This window comes from Littorina saxatilis, unplaced genomic scaffold, assembly GCF_037325665.1.
Source record: "Littorina saxatilis isolate snail1 unplaced genomic scaffold, US_GU_Lsax_2.0 scaffold_815, whole genome shotgun sequence".
Taxonomy (NCBI): Eukaryota; Metazoa; Mollusca; class Gastropoda; order Littorinimorpha; family Littorinidae; genus Littorina; species Littorina saxatilis.
In genome coordinates, this window is record NW_027127886.1 from 39,897 (window position 1) to 62,084 (window position 22,188).

The 22,188-nt window shown below is 44.9% G+C and overlaps 2 protein-coding genes across 2 annotated transcripts in view; both read left to right on the forward strand.

Moving 5' to 3' along the window:
* The window catches only part of LOC138956236 (uncharacterized), a 57,712-nt gene extending 39,754 nt beyond the window's left edge, over positions 1-17,958 (forward strand). Inside the window, exons 7-11 of the mRNA XM_070327647.1 lie at positions 1,686-2,339; positions 13,982-14,166; positions 14,817-15,329; positions 16,120-16,487; positions 17,369-17,958. Of these exons, the coding sequence (XP_070183748.1) occupies positions 1,686-2,339; positions 13,982-14,166; positions 14,817-15,329; positions 16,120-16,487; positions 17,369-17,766 (2,118 nt within the window). The 3' untranslated portion in view covers positions 17,767-17,958. The remainder of the gene's footprint in view (positions 1-1,685; positions 2,340-13,981; positions 14,167-14,816; positions 15,330-16,119; positions 16,488-17,368) is intronic.
* A 4-nt stretch (positions 17,959-17,962) lies between these two features.
* Positions 17,963-20,303, forward strand: LOC138956237 (uncharacterized). Its single transcript, XM_070327648.1, has one exon. The coding sequence runs from the start codon at positions 18,468-18,470 to the stop codon at positions 20,262-20,264; it is 1,797 nt and encodes a 598-aa protein (XP_070183749.1). The 5' UTR covers positions 17,963-18,467; the 3' UTR covers positions 20,265-20,303.
* Positions 20,304-22,188: the final 1,885 nt, after the last annotated feature.

Consider the following 22,188-nt stretch of genomic DNA (forward strand, 5'->3'; position numbering starts at 1 on the left):
CATTCTGTTAGTTCGACAGCTTGACTAAATGTTGTATTTTCGCCTTACGCGACTTGTTTGTTTGTTTAGTTTGTTAATCGTTTGTTCGTTTGTTTGTTTTTATTAATTCTTTGATTGATATGTTAACATTTGAACAAGTCGCGTAAGGCGAAATTACTACATTTAGTCAAGCTGTGGAACTCACAGAATAAAACTGAACGAATTGTATTTTTTCACAATGACCGCAGTCCGCCGCTCGTGAAATTGACGAGCCTGTTCAGTGCGGTAGTGGTTTCGCTGTGCTGCATAGCAGTAGCACGCTTTTCTGTACCTCTCTTCGTTTTAACTTTCTGAGCGTGTTTTTAATCAAAACATATCATATTTATATGTTTTTGGAATCAGAAAATGATGAAGAATACGGTGAACGTAATATTGGATCGTTTTATCAAAAAATAATTTTAATTACAATGTTCAGATTTTTAATGACCAAAGTCATTAATTACTTTTTAAGCCCCCACGCTGAAATGCAATACCGAAGTCCGGCCTTTGTCGAAGATTGCTTTGCCAAAATTTCAATCATTTTGATTCAAAAATGAGGGTGTGACAGTGCCGCCTCAACTTTTTACAAAAAGCCGTATATGACGTCATCAAAGACATTTATCCAAAAAATGAAACAAAACTTCCGGGGATATATCCAGAAACTCTCATATAAATTTTCATAAAGATCGGTCCAGTAGTTTACTCTGAATCGCTCTACACACACACACGCACACGCACACACACACACACACACACACACACACACACACACACACACACACACACACACACACACACACACACACACAGTCACACACACACACACACACACCACAACCCTCGTCTCGATTCCCGCTCTATGTTGAAACATTTAGTCAAAGCTTGACTAAATGTAAAAACGCATTATCATTAGATTAGTCCCTCTCATGGGCGAGGGCTGGATGTAAAAACAAGTCGCGTAAGGCGAAATTACTACATTTAGTCAAGCTGTCGAACTCACGGGATGAAACTTCACGCACTGTATTTTTTCACCAAGACAGTACAGCTTCGTCAATCCCCGCGTGAAGGAAATCGCTCACCTCCCACGTGCAAAACGTAGTGATATTGACACGCCAGATTAGCGCGGTAGCGTATTGTGCCAAGCAGGAAAGCGCGCTTTTCTGTATTCTTGTTAACTTTCTGAGCTTGTTTTGAATACAACCTATCATATCTATATGTTTTTGGAATCAGGAAATGATAAAGAATAAGATGAAATCATGTTTGGATCGATTTCTTAAATTTTAATCGTAAGACTATTTTCGTTAATTGTGATCACATTTTAAGAGTAAACATGACATATGTATATATTTTTAGATTCAGAATGTGATGAAGAATACGATGCAATCAATTTTAAATCTGCAAAGGATGAGTGCACATGTACCCATGACATACTGTTGAGCGAGATTGTGCTTTTTCGTTCTTTATGGGAGGTACCTTCATTCAATTCAGAGTACATATACCATTTCATTTTTAAAAACACTGTGTACGAGTAGCGACTGTATGAACCACAGACAAGAGGTTACAAGTCCTGGCTTAGCTTATGTATGTTTGTCTTCTGAATAACTCATGCATGTTCTAAACAGTAGATGCGCTGGTGAGATGGTGTATCATCAGGTACTTGATTCCAGAGGGAGTTTCTGAACGCCTGGTTCCCTAACCTGCACAGGGACGTCTATATGATCCCCCCGCACCATGTAGACACGGTGCACGTCACAAAACAACAGACCCAGGGAGGTGACTTGATCGACGTGCTGAAAACTCAACAACAAATCGACAGTGATAGCACTAAGCGTACAGAGGTCAGTGACGTCGTACACATAGACAGAGCGCTGAAGAAAGTCCACGACTGCATGAATAAGATCAAGGACAAAGCGGCCAGGCAGAAACAAGTTTTGATAATAATGACTCAAGGCAAATGTGGCCTATACGGCGCTGGTTCTCAAAGCCTCTACACTGGGGCAGCCAAAAATATGAACAGTGACGAGGCAGAACCGTTATATTTGCAAGAGGACTTAGTTCTGGAGGAAGACTTTGTTGATCTGTTGGTCATCGATCGTAACCGGGGAGTAATGATGGGGGCAATCATACGTCAGACAGAAGAGGACCCTCATGCAGTTCAAGAAGAATTGAGGAAGGCCGCAGAATACTTAAAGAAAGCTGAAGATGTTGTGAGACGTTGTGTTCTGGGTGACTTGGACACACCGCCGGCAGTCCACCAGGCCATTCTCCTGCCTGACACGTCCAGACACTGTCTTCTGGAGGCGCTGCAAAACATGAATAATGTAAGTATGCAACAATGTAACACTCACACACGCACAGTTTGCTGTTGTGCTTAAAAAAATATTCTCAACAACCCGAAACATATACATTTAAAGCATCTTTGAATTAGGTAACTTGCACACTAATTTCTATTATGTTATTTTGAAGTATAGGCATTAGGGGTCTTTTACAGTGAATCGTGAAGGCCTCTTCACAGGTCCATATTAGGCGCCCATGCTCCAAATATGGACCATTGGGAATGTTTCTGCATTTAATTGTTGCTGAATGTCTATCAAAGCGAATTCACCCATTGGGCATAATGGTTAACCTAAGAAGAAACAAGTCGCGTAAGGCGAAATTACTACATTTAGTCAAGCTGTCGAACTCACGGAATGAAACTGAACGCACTGTAGTTTTTCACCAAGACAGTACAGCTTCGTCAATCCCCGCGAGAATGAAATCGCTCACCTTCCACGTGCAAAACGCAGTGAAATTAACACGCCAGAATAGCGCGGTAGTGTATTGTGCTAAGCAGGAAAGCGCGCTTTTCTGTATTCTTGTTAATTTTCGGAGCTTGTTTTGAATACAACCTATCATATCTATATGTTTTTGGAATCAGGAAATGATAAAGAATAAGATGAAATCATTTTTGGATCGATTTCTTATTTTTTTTATCGTAAGACTAATTACTCTATTTGTGTTAATTGTGATCACATTTTAAGAGTAAACATGACATATGCATATCTTTTTAGATTCAGCATTTGATGAAGAATACGATGCAATCAATTTTAAATCTGTTTGCGAAAATTCGATTTTAATGACAACTTTAATGAGCAAACTCATTAATTAATTTGTAAGCCTCCAAGCTGAAATGCAATACCAAAGTCCGGGCTTTGTCGAAGATAACTTGACCAAAATTTCAACCAATTTGGTTAAAAAATGAGAGGCGTGACAGTGCCGCCTCAACTTTTACGAAAAACCGGATATGACGTCATCAAAGCTATTTATTCAACAAACAAAAAATAATGTCTGGAGATACCATACTCAGGATCTCTCATGTCAAGTTTCATGAAGATCGGTCCAGTAGTTTTCTCTGAATCGCTCTACACACACACACGCACACGAAGATTGCTTGGCCAACATTTCAATCAATTTTATTGAAAAATAAGGGTGTGACAGTTTCGCCTCAACTTTTACAAAAAGCCGGATATGACGTCATCAAAGACATTTATCAAAAAAATGAAAAAAACATTGGGGATATCATACCCAGGAACTCTCATGTAAAATTTCATAAAGATCGGTCCAGTAGTTTACTCTGAATCGCTCCACACACACACACGCACAGACACACACACAGACACACACACAGACACACACACACACACACACACACACACACACACACACACACACACACACAACCATAAAGAGAGAGAGAGAGAGGGGGGGAGAGAGAGAGGTGGAGGGAGGGAGGGAGAGAGAGAGACAATGACAATGACAAATCTTTATTTCGAGGGTAACAAGAATAAGCATAGATATGTTTTGTTGCATCTGGCCCTAGCCCTAAAGAAGGACTAAACTATTTTACGTCAACTATCATCAGGAGGGGGGGGGGGGGGTGGTGTGGGGAAAAATGGTTACATAAAAACATAATTACTGTGTTAGGAAACGCTACCGTTGCTGAGCTTTGGTTCAGTTTTGTGTGTTGCATGTAGTTGACTTATTTGTACTTTGTGGGAAAGTACCGATATTATATTTTGTAAACACAATATTTATGCTTGGACGAGAATGCAGGTGAACTTTCTAGTCCTGTCAAAACAAGTTGTTTACCACGCTGGTTTAATCGTGAGTTCGTGGCGTTCGTTCGGATTAAGTGCGTCGGCGCTTTTGATGTACGTCACAGAGAATGTCGCTAGTTTAGTCCATGCACGGCTCGTATAATGTAGTTGTATCATGTTCGGTCTGGAATATTCTCGAGATTGAGTATTTACTATATATATGCCAGCGCGATTTGTATGTAAAAAAGCTTCTATTTGAGTTCTGCTACGTTGTGCAGTTGTATGTATTGAATGCTGAATAAATTCTCGAACTCAGTTTGACGAGTTGTTTTCTGCTGCTGCGAAGACGGGCAACGTAGAATAAAAGAACACAACTATACGACGTTTGAGAACTTGTGGCAATCTCAAGTGTCGTGTAACAATTGGGGGCCAAGCCGGGATCTACGTTTAACGCCAAGGGTTTTCCAGCAACAAAGACAGTCAAGACAGTCACAGGAGGTAGCCATCAATCGGGTGTATCCTGAGGGATCAGTATTGAGACTACGGAACCGTGGATTCGGTGTGACTGGGGAAGAGTTTGGTAATCGCCGCAGCTCGGTACGGTGAGTGACGCCGGAGTGTATTGGGATTACAGAGGTTAGCTGCCGTTTGGACGAGACGGACTTCGTCGCGGAGCTAGTGCATTAATACTACGAAATACGACTGGGGTACGTCGTGTACGTATCGTGAGCAGAGTGCGCCGTCACGTTAGACGAGGAGGGTGGCAGCCTGCGTCTACGAAGGTGAACAGCGACGAGAGAAGCAGCGGAGGTGCAGTAGAGACTGTTCTTTTAGAAGACTACATTCGTCTACGTTCGGGGCTGTGAAAGAATACAGACGAACGCACCGGAAAAGACCAGAATGGCTGAGTTCTGGGGAAAAGGAATTGAACTGGGACTGAAAGGCAAGCAGCTGACGGAGTTCGTCGAGTCCCAGACACGACTGCTGGCGCAGCGTGAAGAAAGACAAGCGCAGCGTGAGCGAGAAGAAAAAGAAAGACAAGCGCAGCGTGAGCGAGAAGAAAAAGAAAGACAAGCGCAGCGTGAAGAAAGGCAAGCGCAGCGTGAAGATAAAGAAAGACAAGCGCAGCGTGAAGAAAAAGAAAGACAAGCGCAGCGTGAAGAAAGAGAAAGAGAAGCACAGCGTGAAGAAAGGCAAATTGAGCTGAAATGCTTAGAGCTCCAGATAGACATGGAGACGAAACGCTTAGAGCTTCAGACAGAAATGGTGCGTGTTCAAAATGAGCACGAGGCACCACGCCAAAGAGATAACCAGCAGCAAATGTTACACAGGGCACCGAAACTTCCAGCATTCGCTGACGGGAAGGACCAGATCGACTGCTACCTTGCAAGATTCGAGAGGTTCGCTGAGAGTGCTAGATGGCAGCGCGACGACTGGGCGATTCAACTCAGCGCACATTTGACTGGGGCAGCACTTGAGGTCTACACTAGACTCTCAAACGATGACGCCAGAGACTATGATGTACTGAAGGAAGCTCTGTTGCGTTGCTACAACTTCACTGAAAGGGGCTACCGTCAACGCTTCCGCGAATGCCAGCCATTGTCTGGAGAGACACCGAGCCAGTTTGTGGAGCGCCTGTCGTTATACCTGCAGAAGTGGGTGGAGTTATCAGGTGAAGAGCAGTCATACGAGAGTCTGCGGGACTTGATCGTGAAGGAGCAATTCCTTAATGCCTGCCCGAAGGACCTGGCGACCCGCTTGGAAGAGCAAAAACTGCGGGGTTTGAAGGACATTACTGATGCTGCTGAGCGTTATCTCATTGCTCATGAAAGGACCCTGGGGACGTCAAAGTCAACGAAACCTTTCCAGAAGAGCGGGAACCAGGAAAACCAACCTGCCAAGGGACAAACTGAGTCCGCACCATCATCCAATGAAGGGCAGAACATAACGTGTTTCCATTGCAATGCCAAGGGCCACCGAGTCGCCAACTGTCCCCAAAAGAAAAATAACGGACATGTCAATGACAAAGCGCAAGAACATCGACGGAGATATTACGACAACAAGAGGCAAACGAGTGGCTCGAACCAACAAGTATGTGCGAGCAGCGTCATACTTCCAAGGGCTGCCGAGCAAGTGGCTACACCATCGGACGTGGAAGAATGTATATCTGATGGCCAGCTTCTACTCGCCAATGGCAAGTCAATCTCTGTCGTCGCCAGCGCAGCTGTGTCAGTGTGGAACATGCCCGTATCGAAGGGATTTGTTGAGAAGCAGGAAGTGACTGTTCTCAGAGATTCGGGCTGCAATGGAGTCATTGTCAAAGAGGATCTGGTGCCAACAGAGAAGTTCACTGGTGACTTCAAGTGGACGCTCATGGCTGACAGCAAATGCGTGAAAGCACCTGTGGTAAAGATCCAGATTGATACTCCATACTTCACCGGAGAAGTTGAGGCCGTCTGCCTGAAGAAGCCCTTGTACGATCTACTAATTGGGAATATTGGGGGTGCGAGACGTCCTGATGACCCTGATTTCGAATGGAGAATGGGCTCAGCTCAGCCTGCTGCTGAGGAGGAAGACCCACTGCCATTCGCGAATGAAGATATCAGCGAACTGTTACGAGATGACAGAGCAACTGTGCATCGCCGCGACCAGCCGCAGGTTGTAAGCGCTGTGACGACCAGAGCCCAGGCGAAGAAGGACAAAACAACTACGCCACTCAGGGTCACCAACAGTTCTGCAACTGCTGTCGTGGACAGGGATCGGCTGATTCAGCTACAGGAAGCTGATTTGACCTTGACAAAGTACAGGAGTCGTCCTGTCAAGGCACTGTGCACTTTGAAGTAAAGGCCAAGATCCTGTACAGAGTGTTCCAGCACCCGAGAGTCAACGGTGGGAAGCCATTACGTCAAGTTCTGGTGCCTCAACCACTTAGGCGCCAGGTGATGGAGGTGGCCCACGACTCTATTATGGGAGGTCACCTGGGGGTCAAGAAGACATCGGACAGAATCCAGGCTGCGTTTTACTGGCCAGGACTGCATGCAGATGTGACTCGATTCTGCCGATCGTGCGATATTTGCCAGAAAACCATACCTCGGGGAAGGGTCCCGAAAGTGCCGTTGCAGAAGATGCCTTTGATCGACCGACCTTTCAAGAGGGTGGCCATTGACCTCATCGGCGAGATCAAACCGCCAAGTGAAGCGGGTCATCGTTGGGTACTGACCCTGGTAGACTATGCAACCAGGTACCCAGAAGCCGTGCCTCTGAAGAAAATTGACACCGAGACTGTTGCCGAGGCACTTGTGGACATTTTCAGCAGAATTGGGGTTCCTGAAGAGATCCTCACAGACCTGGGGACACAGTTTGTCTCTGAATGCATGGAAGAGGTCAACAGGCTGCTGAGCATTCGTCACTTGACTACGACACCCTATCACCCGATGTGCAATGGGCTGGTAGAAAAATTCAATGCGACGCTGAAGTCCACGCTGAAGAAACTATGCAGTGAACAGCCAAGGCAGTGGCATCGCTACATCAATGTCTTGCTGTTTGCATACAGGGAGGTGCCACAAGAGTCCACTGGATTCTCCCCGTTCGAGCTGATGTACGGGCGGACCGTGAGAAGCCCGATGCAGATACTAAAGGAATTGTGGACGAAAGATGTGGACACACCTGAAGTGAAGAACAGTTACCAGTACGTGTTTGAGTTGCGAGAGAAACTGGAGGAGACTCTCGAGATTGCTAGAGAAAACTTGAGAAAGTCTCAGGATAGCAGAAAGCACTACTACGACCGCAAAGCCGTAAACAGGAAGTTTACACCAGGTAACAAAGTGCTGATACTGCTTCCCACGGATCACAACAAACTACTGATGCAGTGGAAAGGCCCATACGAGGTTGAGGCTGTGGTAGGGATCAACGACTACAAGGTGAATGTCGGCAAGAAGTCCAAGATCTACCACGCTAACCTCCTGAAACTGTATGTGGAGAGACCTCCGGAAGCAGTACAGGTCGCAGCAATTGTGGAAGAACCAGCCGAACTAGACGAGTTCGACGGTGGGGAACTACTGGAGTTGGGAGACCTCCACAAGAAAGAGGGAGGGGATGACGTCAAACTAGGACCTGACCTGACAGAAGATCAGCAGAAGGAGCTGCATGATTTTATGGGCGACTTCACCCATAGGTTCTGTGATGTTCCAGGCTCTACGTCCTTGGTCGAACATGAAGTCCACCTCACATCTGACGTTCCTGTTTGCTCAAAACCATACCCTATCCCGTTTCAGGCTCGGGAATCCTTGAAGAAGGACATCGACAACATGTTGAAGATGGGGGTCATCCGTGAGTCATCATCCCCTTACTCATCTCCCGTTGTTGTTGTCAAGAAGAAAGACGGTACAAACAGGGTATGCATTGACTTCAGGAAAGTGAATAAGATCACCGTGTTTGACCCTGAACCAATGCCGACGGCGGCTGATCTGTTCCGACGGTTGACTGGCAGTAAGATCTTCTCAAAGATCGATCTCAGCAAGGGATATTGGCAGATTCCTGTGCGCGAAGAGGACATACCAAAGACCGCCTTTGCAACTCCAGACGGAACGTATGAGTGCCTGCGGATGCCTTTTGGCATGGTGAACAGTGGTGCTACCCTGAAGAGGGGAATGCGAAAAATGCTCAAAGGAATGAAGAATGTTGTGTACTACTGGGATGATCTGCTAGTCCACACGGAGACCTTTGCGGAGCATCTGGAGACTTTGAGGGAACTGTTTTCCCGCCTGACAAAAGCTAATCTGACCGTGAGACCCAGCAAGTGCATTTTGGGGACCGACAACGTTGACTTCATAGGTCATTCACTGAAGGAAGGTCAAAAGGGGCTTTTGTTGGAAAACGTCACCAAGATCCTCAATGCGCCACGTCCTGAAACCAAGAAGCAGGTGCGATCCTTCCTTGGATTGGCTGGGTACTACAGAGAGTTCATTCCAAACTTCGCCGCCATAACGGCGCCTTTGTCGGACATGACCCGAAAAGGATGCCCCAACCGAATACTCTGGGGACCAGCTCAGGAGAAGGCATATCAGACTGTGCGCGACCTGATGTCACAAGACCCGGTGCTACGCCTTCCTGATACTGCCAAAGAGTTCATCTTGCGTACAGACGCATCGGACGAAGGGATCGGCGCCATGCTGATGCAAGAGCATGGAGGTAAACCGTTTCCGGTCAGCTATGCCAGCAAGAAGCTGTCAGGAGCCGAGAAGAACTACTCGACCATGGAGAAAGAGTGTTTAGCCATCGTGTGGGGAATCAAGAAATTTGAACTCTACCTCCAAGGGGTGAAATTCGTGCTTCAGACTGATCACAAACCCCTCACCTACCTGAACTCTGCGAAGTTCGTGAATAATCGTATCATGAGGTGGGTGATGTACTTGCAGAACTTTGATATGCGAGTGGAATCGATCAAAGGTTCAGACAATGTTGGAGCAGATTTTCTCAGCCGAGTATGTGAGTAAAACTGTGTTCATTCTCCAACAGACTAATGTACATACCTGGATTTCAATCTGTTATGTATACATAATATGTGTACAGGTAGCGTTTCAATGATTGAAAGAAATTAGGTAAATTTCTTCTGGTGTTGGGGGTAATGTTAGGAAACGCTACCGTTGCTGAGCTTTGGTTCAGTTTTGTGTGTTGCATGTAGTTGACTTATTTGTACTTTGTGGGAAAGTACCGATATTATATTTTGTAAACACAATATTTATGCTTGGACGAGAATGCAGGTGAACTTTCTAGTCCTGTCAAAACAAGTTGTTTACCACGCTGCTTTAGTCGTGAGTTCGTGGCGTTCGTTCGGATTAAGTGCGTCGGCGATTTTGATGTACGTCATATAGAATGTCGCTAGTTTAGTCCATGCACGGCTCGTATAATGTAGTTGTATCATGTTCGGTCTGGAATATTCTCGAGATTGAGTATTTACTATATATGCCAGCGCGATTTGTATGTAAAAAAAAGCTTCTATTTGAGTTCTGCTACGTTGTGCAGTTGTATGTATTGAATGCTGAATAAATCCTCGAACTCAATTTGACGAGTTGTTTTCTGTTGCTGCGAAGACGGGCGACGTAGAATAAAAGAACACAACTATACGACGTTTGAGAACTTGTGGCAATCTCAAGTGTCGTGTAACATACTGGTAGAACATATAGGTTTATGTACATGAAGCGCATTATAAGTATAGAAGCATTGTAGATCATAAAGTAGTGTTCAAAACTGGGTGTAAAGCAATACAGATAAACACAAAGTAAGCATACTTTGCAACAAGACATTAACTCAGCAAAACAATGTATCAACGAGCCAAATCTTCGTGATTTTGTCGCAAATAAACAACTTAATGAACAACTTAATGAACAACTTAATGAACAACTGTATCCAAAGAGAACATACGAATCAAGGTATTGTGTATACAGCTCATTGAATGGAAAGACTATGTGGTTCTTAAAGAACTTCCTGGCTTGATATGAGAGAGAGCTTATTTTGAACTGCACAAAACAAGTGTAGTCGGGTCGTGGCGCAGTACAGTCGTAATGTAGTTTTTTGTATGGCCCCCGTCACACAGCTCTACGTTTTTACGACGACCATGCCGATCACTCCGATCTGAACAAGTTATCAAGGCGGGGCTCGCCGTCAAAATCCAGCACATGGCAAATACTAAAAACTACATCACGACTGTACACGACTACGTTTGTTTTGTGCAGTTCAACATGAGCGTGGATAGAGCGTGCAAGCTTCCCGACCTAGCACATCCCATTCCGACCAAACCAATCTCATGGAGATCCTGCCACGTTTGGCCCACGACTGGCCACGCTCTCGGACGCTTTTCCGTCGTAGCAGAAGCAGCGGTATTAGTGCCATGTGCTGGATTTTGACGGCGATATGCCCCGATTTTAACTTTTTCAGATCGGCGTGATCGGCATGGTAGTAGTAAGGACGTAACGCTGTGTGACGGGGGCCTTACAACCAAATCACACACAGACGCCGCTTCTACTACGTTGTAAAATTGTCCGAGAGCGTGGCCAACCGTGGGCCAAACGTGGGCCAAACGTGGGAGGATCTCCATGAGCGTGGTTTGATCGGAGTGAGGTCGGGAAGCTGCACGTTCTCCCCTCGCTTGCACAAAAGCCGGGTCGTGGCCTACAGGAAGCGTGGCAAAGTATCATCAGGAACGTAGCGGGACCGCCATTATCGTAGGGGAAGGGCCCCTAATATGGACCACTTTTTGTTTATTGCTGATAACTAGCTTGTTTTCTTGCGAAGAAGTTTCATTTTGTGGTTGGTAGTCCTTCTCTCTTAGTTTAACCGTTAGGCCTAATTAGAATGAAATAGCTTTGATAGACCTTTAGCAAAAATTAAATACAGAAAAAATCACAAATGGTCCATATTAGGAGCCTGGGCGCCCAATATGGACCAGTGAAGCGGCCTTCACGAATCACTGTAAAAAGCCCCCTATACTTCAAAATAACATGATACAACTTAGTGTGCAAGTCAGACTAATTCAAATATGCTTTAGATTTAGCTGTTTCGGGTTGATGAGAGCATTATTTGAAGCACACCAGGAAACTGAAGAAGCTTATCAAAAACAGAGTGAAAATAAGTGCAATTATCAACTTCCCCCCCAAAAAAGACTATTTGTTATATTTATTTGAAATCTCGAGGGCTAATTATAGGTTATTTTCAGCAAGCTTCTTAATGAATTAACTGAAATTGCCTTTAGTTTTTATTTTCTTCGATTTGTTGAAGATGGTCCATATTAGTGGACTCACACATACTTTGAGGTTTTGCAACTATTTTCTGTTTGCAGTAGAAACTCGGGGTACACAATGTTAAAATGTAACAAATACTGTCTTAGTTGTCATATATAGCCATTTTAGTGTTATGAAAGCTTTGGCTGTGGACAGAAGCGAGTCCGTTTTAGGCGGCAAATTTAGAGTGAACGCTGCCAAAAGTGAAAAAAAGCGAAAAAGCCTAACGGTTTTGAGGTTTGTGTTTCTGCAACTGGTTTTACATGTGCAACTTATCTAGAGAGGGTGAATAAAGCGAATGAAATTGTTTTGAGCGCTCTAGCGCCGTTAGTTTGTCAGAACAGGAGGTGGTCCATTTTAGGAGCCGGTCCATATTAGGAGCCTTTCCCCTGCAGGCAGCGTGGTAGCATTGTGGTGAGATCTCTGTGGTCGTGATAAAACCACCATCAGGTCCGTTCATCTTCGAAGGTGGGGTACCATCGCCGTCAACATCCAGCACATGGCACATAAAGAACAACAACTACATCAAGACTGTACTGCGCCACGACCCGGCTACGCTTCTTTTGTGCAATTCAAAATAAGCGTAGGGAGAGCGTGCAGCTTCCCGATCAAGCAGATCCCACCCCGACTAAACCACGCTAATGGAGATCCTCCATCGTTTGTCCCACGATTGGCCACGCTCTGGATTTTGACGGCGATATGCCCCGATTTGATCACTTTTTCAGATATGCGTGATCAGCATGGTCGTGGTAAGGACGTAGCGCTGTGTGACGGGGCCCTAACCTTGCTGACAAGAACATCACTTTCAGAACACTGAGGTAGCTTCGTTGGCGTCAATTTGCGGTATTTTGAAAACGACGTCATTTGAGTTTTACGTGACGCGAGTCGCTCAAAACGGGCAGACAGCTTTCTATTATGCGGAAACACTGTGGCGCTTTCAGAAAAAATCGTCTTTTAGGCCCAGAAGTCAGATGATTCCATCCGTAAGTATAGTTTTACTATCATAGTATGCAGCGCTTGATACGTAGAGGTTACATGCCGAGTCTCAGTGATTATTAAAAATAATGATCGAAGTTAGCGGATCATGAAAAATGCGAGCTTTAGCGAGCTTTTTCATGACCGCGAACTGAGACCATTATTTTTTATAATCACTGAGACGAGGTGTGTAACCTCTTTATTCCTCCTTTCTTCAGTTATTCAAAGAAAACAGGAGTTTTTGTGCGAAAGTTTGATCGAATCCTATTCACTCAAACAGTCAACCTGCGCAGGCGATCGATTAATGCGCGGTTGTATAGTTCCGTGCAAATCATTCCATTCTGTTAACACTTCTTGTCAGTTTTCCTATTTTGGACTAAAATCAAGTACACAGATATGCTGTTATTCTGCTGTGGCGGCAAAGGCAGATATTGTGTGTTCTGTATATGTTTTGGTATCGGTTAGGATAATGTTCTTTCGTCAAATGGGACTAGCAGACGAACTTTTGCACCCGTGTTCCAACGTTAAAAACTGTATGAAGTTAAGTTTTCTGGGGAAAATAGTGTATGAAACCGCTTTATGTTGTTTAAATTGATGAGATGTGTGCATTTGGTTGCGTGTGATCTGTTTATTAAATGAAATATTGTTGAAAACTGACCGTCGGATTGCAGTCTGTTGTCGAAGAAACTGAGTGAAAAGAAGGGGAACTACTCTTGTCGCTAGACAAAGTATGAGTTACTTGCCTTGGGAAATTGCTTGTGATGAACGTCTGATCTAGATTCAGAAAACAACCGAACTCATGGATTTTATATGGAGATTCATGTGTTCAGGCCTGTAGTTGTTAATTTAAATGCGGTATGTTTGTATTGTTTGCTCCAGAGATGTATACTTCGTACATTAGAGCGTTCGGAACTTTTCAGTCGCAAAAAGTAGTACCGAAACAGAACAGCTTCTCAACCCATTGCACTATCGAGGATTCAGGCTGTTGCTGGGTCGTTATTTGTTTGGTTGCTGGGTCATTATCGAAAAATAACTACCCCTACAAGTTTACAGAGGTAAAGAAGCAGAGGGGGGAATAAATAAATCTTCGTGTAATCTTCCGCGTTGTTTGCAGTCCGTGTGTGTTGACCTCAGTTGCAGAAGTTGGAGCAGTGTCTGGGCGTGAAGGCAGGGCAAAGGGTCGACAAGTGGTGTCTCTGTCATGATGATATGACAGACGACACCAGACGTGACACCTGGTGGAACACCTGCTGGAAGGGGGAAAAGGCAGGGGACCCCGCAATGAAGGGAGGCTCCGCGTATGAAAAGCTTGTGGCGAGGTACTGTTGATTTTGTTAACTACGTCGTCCGAGTAACCACACACAGTGCATACACTATTACTGAGTCCGTTTGTCTGTCTGTCTGTCTGTCTGTCTGTCTGTCTGTCTGTCTGTCTGTCTCTCTCTCTCTCTCTCTCGTTTGTATATTTATGTATGTGACTTTCTGTGTGCTAGCATGTCTTGTTTTATGCCTCCGTATGTCCTTGTATTTTCCACTCTTGTTTTGTGGGTGTGTTGTGTGTTGTGTGTGTGTGGTGTGTGTGTGGTGTGTGTGTGTGGTGTGTGTGTGGTGTGTGTGTGTGGTGTGTGTGTGGTGTGTGTGTGTGGTGTGTGTGTGGTGTGTGTGTGTGGTGTGTGTGTGTGGTGTGTGTGTGTGGTGTGTGTGTGTGGTGTGTGTGTGGTGTGTGTGTGGTGTGGTGTGTGTGTGTGGTGTGTGTGTGTGGTGTGTGTGTGTGTGTGTGTGTGTTGTGTGTGTGTGGTGTGTGTGTGTGTTGTGTGTGTGTGGTGTGTGTGGGTGTGTGTTGTGTGGGTGTGTGTGTTGCTTGGGTGTGTGTGTGGTGTGTGTGTGTGTGTTGTGTGTGTGTGGGTGTGTGTGTGTGTGTGTGTGTGTGTTCACAAGCTCACATAAAATGTGATATTAATCAATGCAGGTTCTCCGTACCAGTGGCAACGGTACAGGTGTACCTTAGCCGCAAGCCGCGACTACAGCTGTGGGCCCAGGGCCCTTTTGTTCAGGCTGTCGGGGAAGAACACGGCAGACCAATATCTTGTCTTGCTCTTTTCCCGGAACAGTTTGAAGTCCTGGAGCACACGCCAAACCACGACGACGACGACATTAGGGTCTTCAGGGGCGCGCCCGGGGTAGGGAAATCGATCATTTTAATTCTAAGGGGTTCCTACTGGATGAGGAAGTATCGCCGCACCGTCTTTGTTCTTCAGACGAGTGACGATGGTTTAGCTGCCGCCTACCTGGTTAGACATCAGTTGAGCAAAACAGTCGGACAGGGCGCCGGCAGCGTGCAGCTCGTCAACATGGCGGGGGTACGGGCCGGGGGTCAATGGACAAAGGGAGGCGAGGAGAAAGTGCAGGCCTGGGTGGAGGAGCTGTGTCAACACGCACAGACTGAGGGGCGCGTGCACATCCTGGCCGATGAGGCCAACGGGTAAGAATGACGCCGTACACTGAATCTAACACTGCCTCCTGTCACTCTTGCGTTGGTCGGTGTGGTCGTGTTCGGTAGAAGATAATCTGATCATTTCGAAAACGTGTTTTTTCACCTTCCTTATATGCTAACTGTCAATATATTATATAGAGTTTGTGCATAAATAATGGTTCTTAATTATTCCCGTGTAATCAATACGTTACGACAGTTTATTGGATATAGAATGTGCAGTCAACGACTGTCACTGTGTCGGGTACTGATCAATGATGTCAACAATCTTTCCCATCAGGCGCCACCCTTTGTTTGTCTGCCATGCTGAACAGATCGCTAAATATGTTGCCTGGAGTCTGATGACAGGTAAATCACATTTACCTTACTCTGTTTTCGTCGTATGAGTTTTTACGTCACTCCGTTTACGTCTTATGCACTATTACGTCATTTCATGTCTGTGTCTCTGCTCTTTTGGTTTTATTTGGTTTCATGGAGAATACACGCCAGAGAATGGAGAGATACAGGCAGCACGATTTACCGTGTGACTTCCTTCTGCAGGGTTACTTCATCAAATCAGTATTCGTAATTTACAGGTGAACACACTGACACACCTGTCTGTTCTGTTACAGTGACGTCATGGCAGAGATCTACAGGTCGTTGAAACAACGGGGTATTGTATACACACTGACACACACCTGTCTGTTCTGTTACAGTGACGTACGTCATCACAGAGATCTACAGGGCGTTAAAACAACGGGGTATTGTATACACACTGACACACCTGTCTGTTCTGTTACAGTGACGTCATCACAGTGATCTACAAGGCGTTGAAACAACGGCACATAACGGTCAGCCTGTGGGCGGCCGGCGTGTTGCTTGAACTACCTGCCGACATGGAGCGTTATGTGCACCACCTGACGCAGCCCCTGAGGTCGCCACCCAGTGTGGTGAGAGAGGTGGAGCAGTCTTATGATATGAAGGGAGGAAAGGTCCCGGCATACACCGCGCCGCCTGTCGCCCCGCCCTCTGACGGGCCCCCCGTGGTGACAGTTGATCATCTCTACAGCTGGGGGCGGGGTGACACACAGGGACATGAGGGTTACAATCCATGGCAGTGTGAGAGATGCGGGCAGCTGGTGGCCGACTTACTCACCACGCTGCGTGTCGGTCAGTACACCTCTGTCTGTCTGTCTGTCTGTCTGTCTGTCTGTCTGTCTGTCTGTCTGTCTGTCTCTTTGTCTGTCTGTCTGTCTGTCTGTCTGTCTGTCTGTCTGTCTGTCTGTCTGTCTCTTTGTCTGTCTGTCTGTCAGTCTTGCCTTGTCTGTCTGTCTGTCTGTCTGTCTGTCTGTCTGTTTGTCTGTCTGTCTATCTGTCTGTATGTCTGTCTCTTTGTCTGTCTGTTTGTCTGTCTGTATGTCTGTCTCTTGGTCTGTCTGTCTGTCTGTCTGTCTGCCTGCCTGTCTGTCTGTCTGTCTGTCTTCATATTTGTCTACGTATCTGTCTCCGAGAAAACAAGAAGTGTGATTCAGGTGATTGTGCAACATTTTGATGACGTCATTTTATTGATACAATGAGCGAAATGAATGAAGATAATTACGTCATACTTCTGTGACCTCATTTAGAAATAACGTCACCAGTCTGCCAGAGTGAGGTGCTTGACACTGAATAAAACATGTTTTGTGTGTGTACAATTTGCAGGTGGTTGTCGCGCTGCTGGTGTAGATGTCGTCCCTGGTCACGGGTCGCTGACACCGGTGATGGCGTGGGAGTCAGACATGGGCCGTCGTTGATGTTTGTTTTGGGGTTGTTGCTGCTGCTGCTGGTGTCGTCGTTGTTGCTGCTGCTGGTGGTGAAGTTGTCGTTGAGGTTGTTGCCAGAGATGTCACTGTTGTCGTCGTTGTTGTTGTTGCTGATTGTGTTGTCGTCGTTGTCGTTGTTGCTGGGGATGATGGCGTTGTCTTCATCATCGTTGTTGTTGTCGTTGCAGTTGGCGATGATGTATTTCACACCATGACGATGTGGTGTTGACGGTGTGTGTGATGTTTCAGGTTGCCATGACCACGCTCCCCACGGGCAGGGCGGCCTCACCTTCAATGACGTCTTTGTGCTGGGTGACATGAACTGTGACACAGACACACCAGCACCCTTCATCCGGGGCCTTGAGTCACGCGGCGTCCCCACCCGTAAGGTGGCTCGTCACGACACAGCGGCCGTTAGACAACTGGCGGAAATGACGTCTGCTCCCACAGGTGAAGAGAGAGCGGCAGGTAGGGGTCGAGACGAGGCGGTGACGGTGGCCCATGAGGACACAGTGTGGGGCTTGGAGAGACCCGTCGTCGTCTACCTGGAGGCTGCTAGTGTGTTTGGTGCTGACGCTACCGGCCGCCTGAGATCCATGTCGCGGTCCACGGCCCAGGTGATCTGGGTGAAGGTTGTTACCACATAGACAGCAACACTGAGTGACACCCACATCTCGTCACCGCCACCATCAACACCTGTCTCTCCTTTACCTCCCGGCGACCTCCAACAACAACACCACCACCACCACCACCACCAACAACAACAACAACAACAACAACATCAACATCTACAACATCTACGACAACAAGTAAAACAGCAACAGACTTATTTGCTTCTTGACTTAAGGTGAGCTTCTACCATAAAAAATCGTCCAAAAACCCCTTTTTGCTTGATTTGGGTATTTTAGTTATTCAGTTACCTCAAACCCTTACGAACCTCTTACAATCAGTGATTGTTATCTATTTCATTGCTAAACATTTTATTTTGTTTTATTTCTGAGGTGGGTATGTGCAAAATAACAGCTCATTATGTATGCATAAATTTAAAAAAATCATATCTCAGCTCCTAATTAACCTAGAGACAAAATTTAAACTCGGAAATGATCAGTAAAATCCTTTCGAGCCACGTTTATGTTCGACCAAAGCCGTAGGAAACAAACGTTTTCATTGGTTACTGGATACATGGCATAAAGAGTAAACCGTCAGACACCGACCAATCACAAGCCGTCTTTCAAGCGACGTAGGCATCGAAGCTTCCTTCTGTTCTAACTTCGCGTGGAAGTCTCCCAGCGGCATATTCCGTTTTGTGTGTTGTTGTCATCTTCAAAGTGAGTTATAAACAGTAGTTATGGGTAAAAAAAGACAATCTTACAAGTCAAAGAAGCGATTGCCACCGCAGAAAAGGAAGAGAGTGGAGTGTGAAGCCAGTCAGAGTGCCGAATCGAGTGATGATGAAACTGTAGAACAACAACAACCAATGGTTGCAAGTTCGTCGTCTGCTACGGGTGATGGTTCAAGCCACACGCTTTCTTCATCTGCATCAAGTGAAAAGTTGTTGAAGTGTCACGATGTCAAGCTTGAGAAAGAAGAAGAACTGACGGGATTCAGATTCATTGACTGTGAACTCTTTGTTCAGTTTGTTCAAGGGCTTTTGTGTCCTGAGTGCAAGAGGCCACTGGGTTCAAGTCGACTGTCATTTGTGAAAGAAGATAGGACTGATCTTGCCTCTCAGTTTAGTTTTCAGTGTGGTTGCAATAATACCGTGAGATTTTCCTCTTCAAAAGTGGTCAGTCGAGTCTTTGAGGTAAACAGAAGATTTCCTTTGGCTATGTTTTCCATTGGCAGACACCAGGCTCAAGGAAAGAGATTTTTAGGCAACATGAACATGCCGTGTTCATTGAACAACAGCACTTGGGCAAATCATAGAAACCAGATAAAAAAGGCCACTGAGACCGTTGCAGACAAAAGTAAATCCAGAGCAGCTGAAGAAGCAAGGCATGCATATGAAGGCAATGACATTACTGTGTCAGGTGATGGCACTTATCAACGGAGAGGATTTCAGTCCAAGAATGGTGTTGTGACAATGTTGAGTGTCAATGGAAAGCAGTCGAAAGTTCTGGACTGTGAGGTGTTGTCAAACCATTGTGACGCGTGTAAGAAGAGTGAGAAGAAGAGAGAGGGTGCAGAATTGGCGAGGTGGAAGACAGCACATGAAAAGAAAAAGGGTGTGTGTGACAAAAATCACAACGGTTCGGCGGGAGCAATGGAACCAGCGGGAGCTGTCAATATATTCCGCAGGTCAGAAACCAAACACAATCTTCGCTATGTCAACTTTCTCGGTGATGGCGACAGTAAAACATACACCACTCTCAAGAATGAGCAACTTTATGATGATGTGACTATAGCTAAACTTGAATGTTGTGGACATGTGCAAAAGAGAATGGGACGACACCTCACAAACAAAGTGAATGAACTAAAAAAGGAGACATTCGTTTCCAACGGCAAAACAGTGAAAGGGATAGGGGGACAAAATAAGCTGACAAAGAAAGCTATTCTCAAAATCCAAGGACATTTTGGTGCTGGAATAAGAAAAAATGCTGGAAATCTGCAGAAAATGAAGCAGGACATTTGGGCAATCTATAACCATAGAAGGAGGGACCACACCAATTGTGGCAACTGGTGTCCTTCAAAGACTGGCCGAGGTGAACCAGATAGGAATGCATTCCCGGACTTTGTGTGTGATGCCATAAGACCTGTGTTTGAGACCCTAACCCAAGATTCTTTGTTAGAAAGGTGCCTGCATGGTGGAAGTCAAAACACCAATGAGAGTCTGCACAACATGATATGGGAAAGATGCCCCAAAACAACATACGTTGGCCGCAAGAGACTCTGTATTGCTGTTGCTGATGCGACCATTGTTTACAACGAGGGGGAATTGGGCAGACTGGACATTTTCTCTGAACTTGGGATGGAGCCTGGTGTTTGGACTACTCAGTGTATGACAACTTTGGACAGAAAAAGAACAGTAGCTGGTCAAATTCAAGCTTGTGCGGCCATGCAGTTTGCAAGGCAACGCCGGGCTCTGATAGCGGCGGATCAGGAGGTGGATAGGGAGGAATATTACCTGGCTGGAGGGCATGAATAACCTGCTGGTGAGTGCAAAACTTGAAAAAATGAATGCAACATGCACAACAAGTCAAATAATTAAGAAAAGTCATTTTAAATTTCCAATAGGTTACAGTAAACATCTTGATTAAACTTAATCAAACTGTTAAGCCGTTTTTCTCTAAACTTTAAAGCCCGTTTTCTCAAAACGCAGTTTTCGGCATTTGCCCTCACCGTTTCCCAAATATCTCAAAAAGTTTCCATCCGATTGGCTTGAAATTTGGAAGACAACTTTGTGATACACAGAGGTGCATTTTGTTGGGAGCTTTTGTAAATTACTTGCATTTTAGTAAATTTTTAGAATTTGGATATTTCCTTCATTTTGGAAGTCATCAAAATCAATTTTTTTTTTAAAATGACTTTTTTCCTTCCAACATAATGTTATTTGTGCTTCTAACTACCTGTTTACTGATTTTCTTACTAACAGCATGCTTCCTTACTTTGTAATTAGGGAAACGCTGATAATACCGTTTTCGTCAACAAATATTTCATATAAATTTCAATTGTAACTTTAGCCCATTTAGATTGAAATATTTTTAGAAAAAATGATAGAATAATAAAGTAGACTGTTTGAAATTACTACACACCAAATATCTAAGAAATTGGTAAATATCTAATAGGTATGACAGGAAATGACAAAACGTGATTTTGGACGATTTTTTATGGTAGAAGCTCACCTTAAGACAGAACAGTACCTGCCGTCACCCCCTGTCGCTCTCTGACAACGACGACGACAACATCCTCATCGCCTCCACCACCATCACCGCCCACACCGACTCCAACAACAACACAACTAACTACAACAAAGACTACAACAACTAAAAGCAAAATGTTTTATTGAGTCTATTCAACTAGAACTTAGCACAACAGCCCTATGAACCTGCCGCTCTCTGACAACGACGACAACATCATCATCGTCACCTCCACCACGACATCATCCACCGACATCATCACCACCGACAAAACACCTTGCGTGAAATTTCGTCTTTATAAAACACAGGGAAAATTCATTTAGAACATTGGTTTTCCTTCAAAGTCAAGAGTTTGATGACGTCAAATCTAAACAAGGTCATCAGCAAATGACGTCACAAACCTACCATTTCCTTGTTGAGTGGAGAATCTGTGTGTATGGAAAGGGACGTAAACCTGTTTACCTGAGAGAGAGAGAGAGAGAGAGAGAGAGAGAGAGAGAGAGAGAGAGAGAGAGAGAGAGAGAGAGAGAGAGAGAGAGAGAGAGAGAGAGAGAGAGAGAGAATAAATAAGATAAAATCAATATTTAAGAGCTTTATGATAAAAGCATTTGCTGCTTTTTGAACAACAAAACAAACGATGTAACGGTAACAATTAACGCATAATGTCACAATCATTTGCAATTTAAAAAAAAAGTATCATTTTTGTTTCGACAAAACAAAGAGAGAGAAAGCGAGAGAGAAAGACAGACAGAGATGAGAGAAGACATTCGTGTTCATCTCTCAATGTCTGCCACAGAGAAATGTCGGTTGACATTTTACAGAAATGAGAACACATCACACATCGCAAACAGTGTGAACACTCTGCCACTCATACCAAAGGAAATTCAACCTGAGAATATCACGTTCAGCTAACTATTGTATATATATCCTGACAGAGCACCTGTAACATACAAACGACTATTGTTTAACTGACCATAATTTGTATAATCTAACATGTAAATAACTTTGCAATTTTTGTAAATTTGATGTTGAGCGATGTATTGACTGTTTCAAACATGTTCTGTCGTGTACAGTTTCCTTTGTGTGAGAAAAGTAATACATTCTACGTTTAAAATTTTAAAAATCTGGTTTGTTAAATTTTGATATGCATCTGTGTGAGTGTGTGTGTCTGTCAGTCTGTCTGTCTGTCTGTCTGTATGTGGGATTTACTGT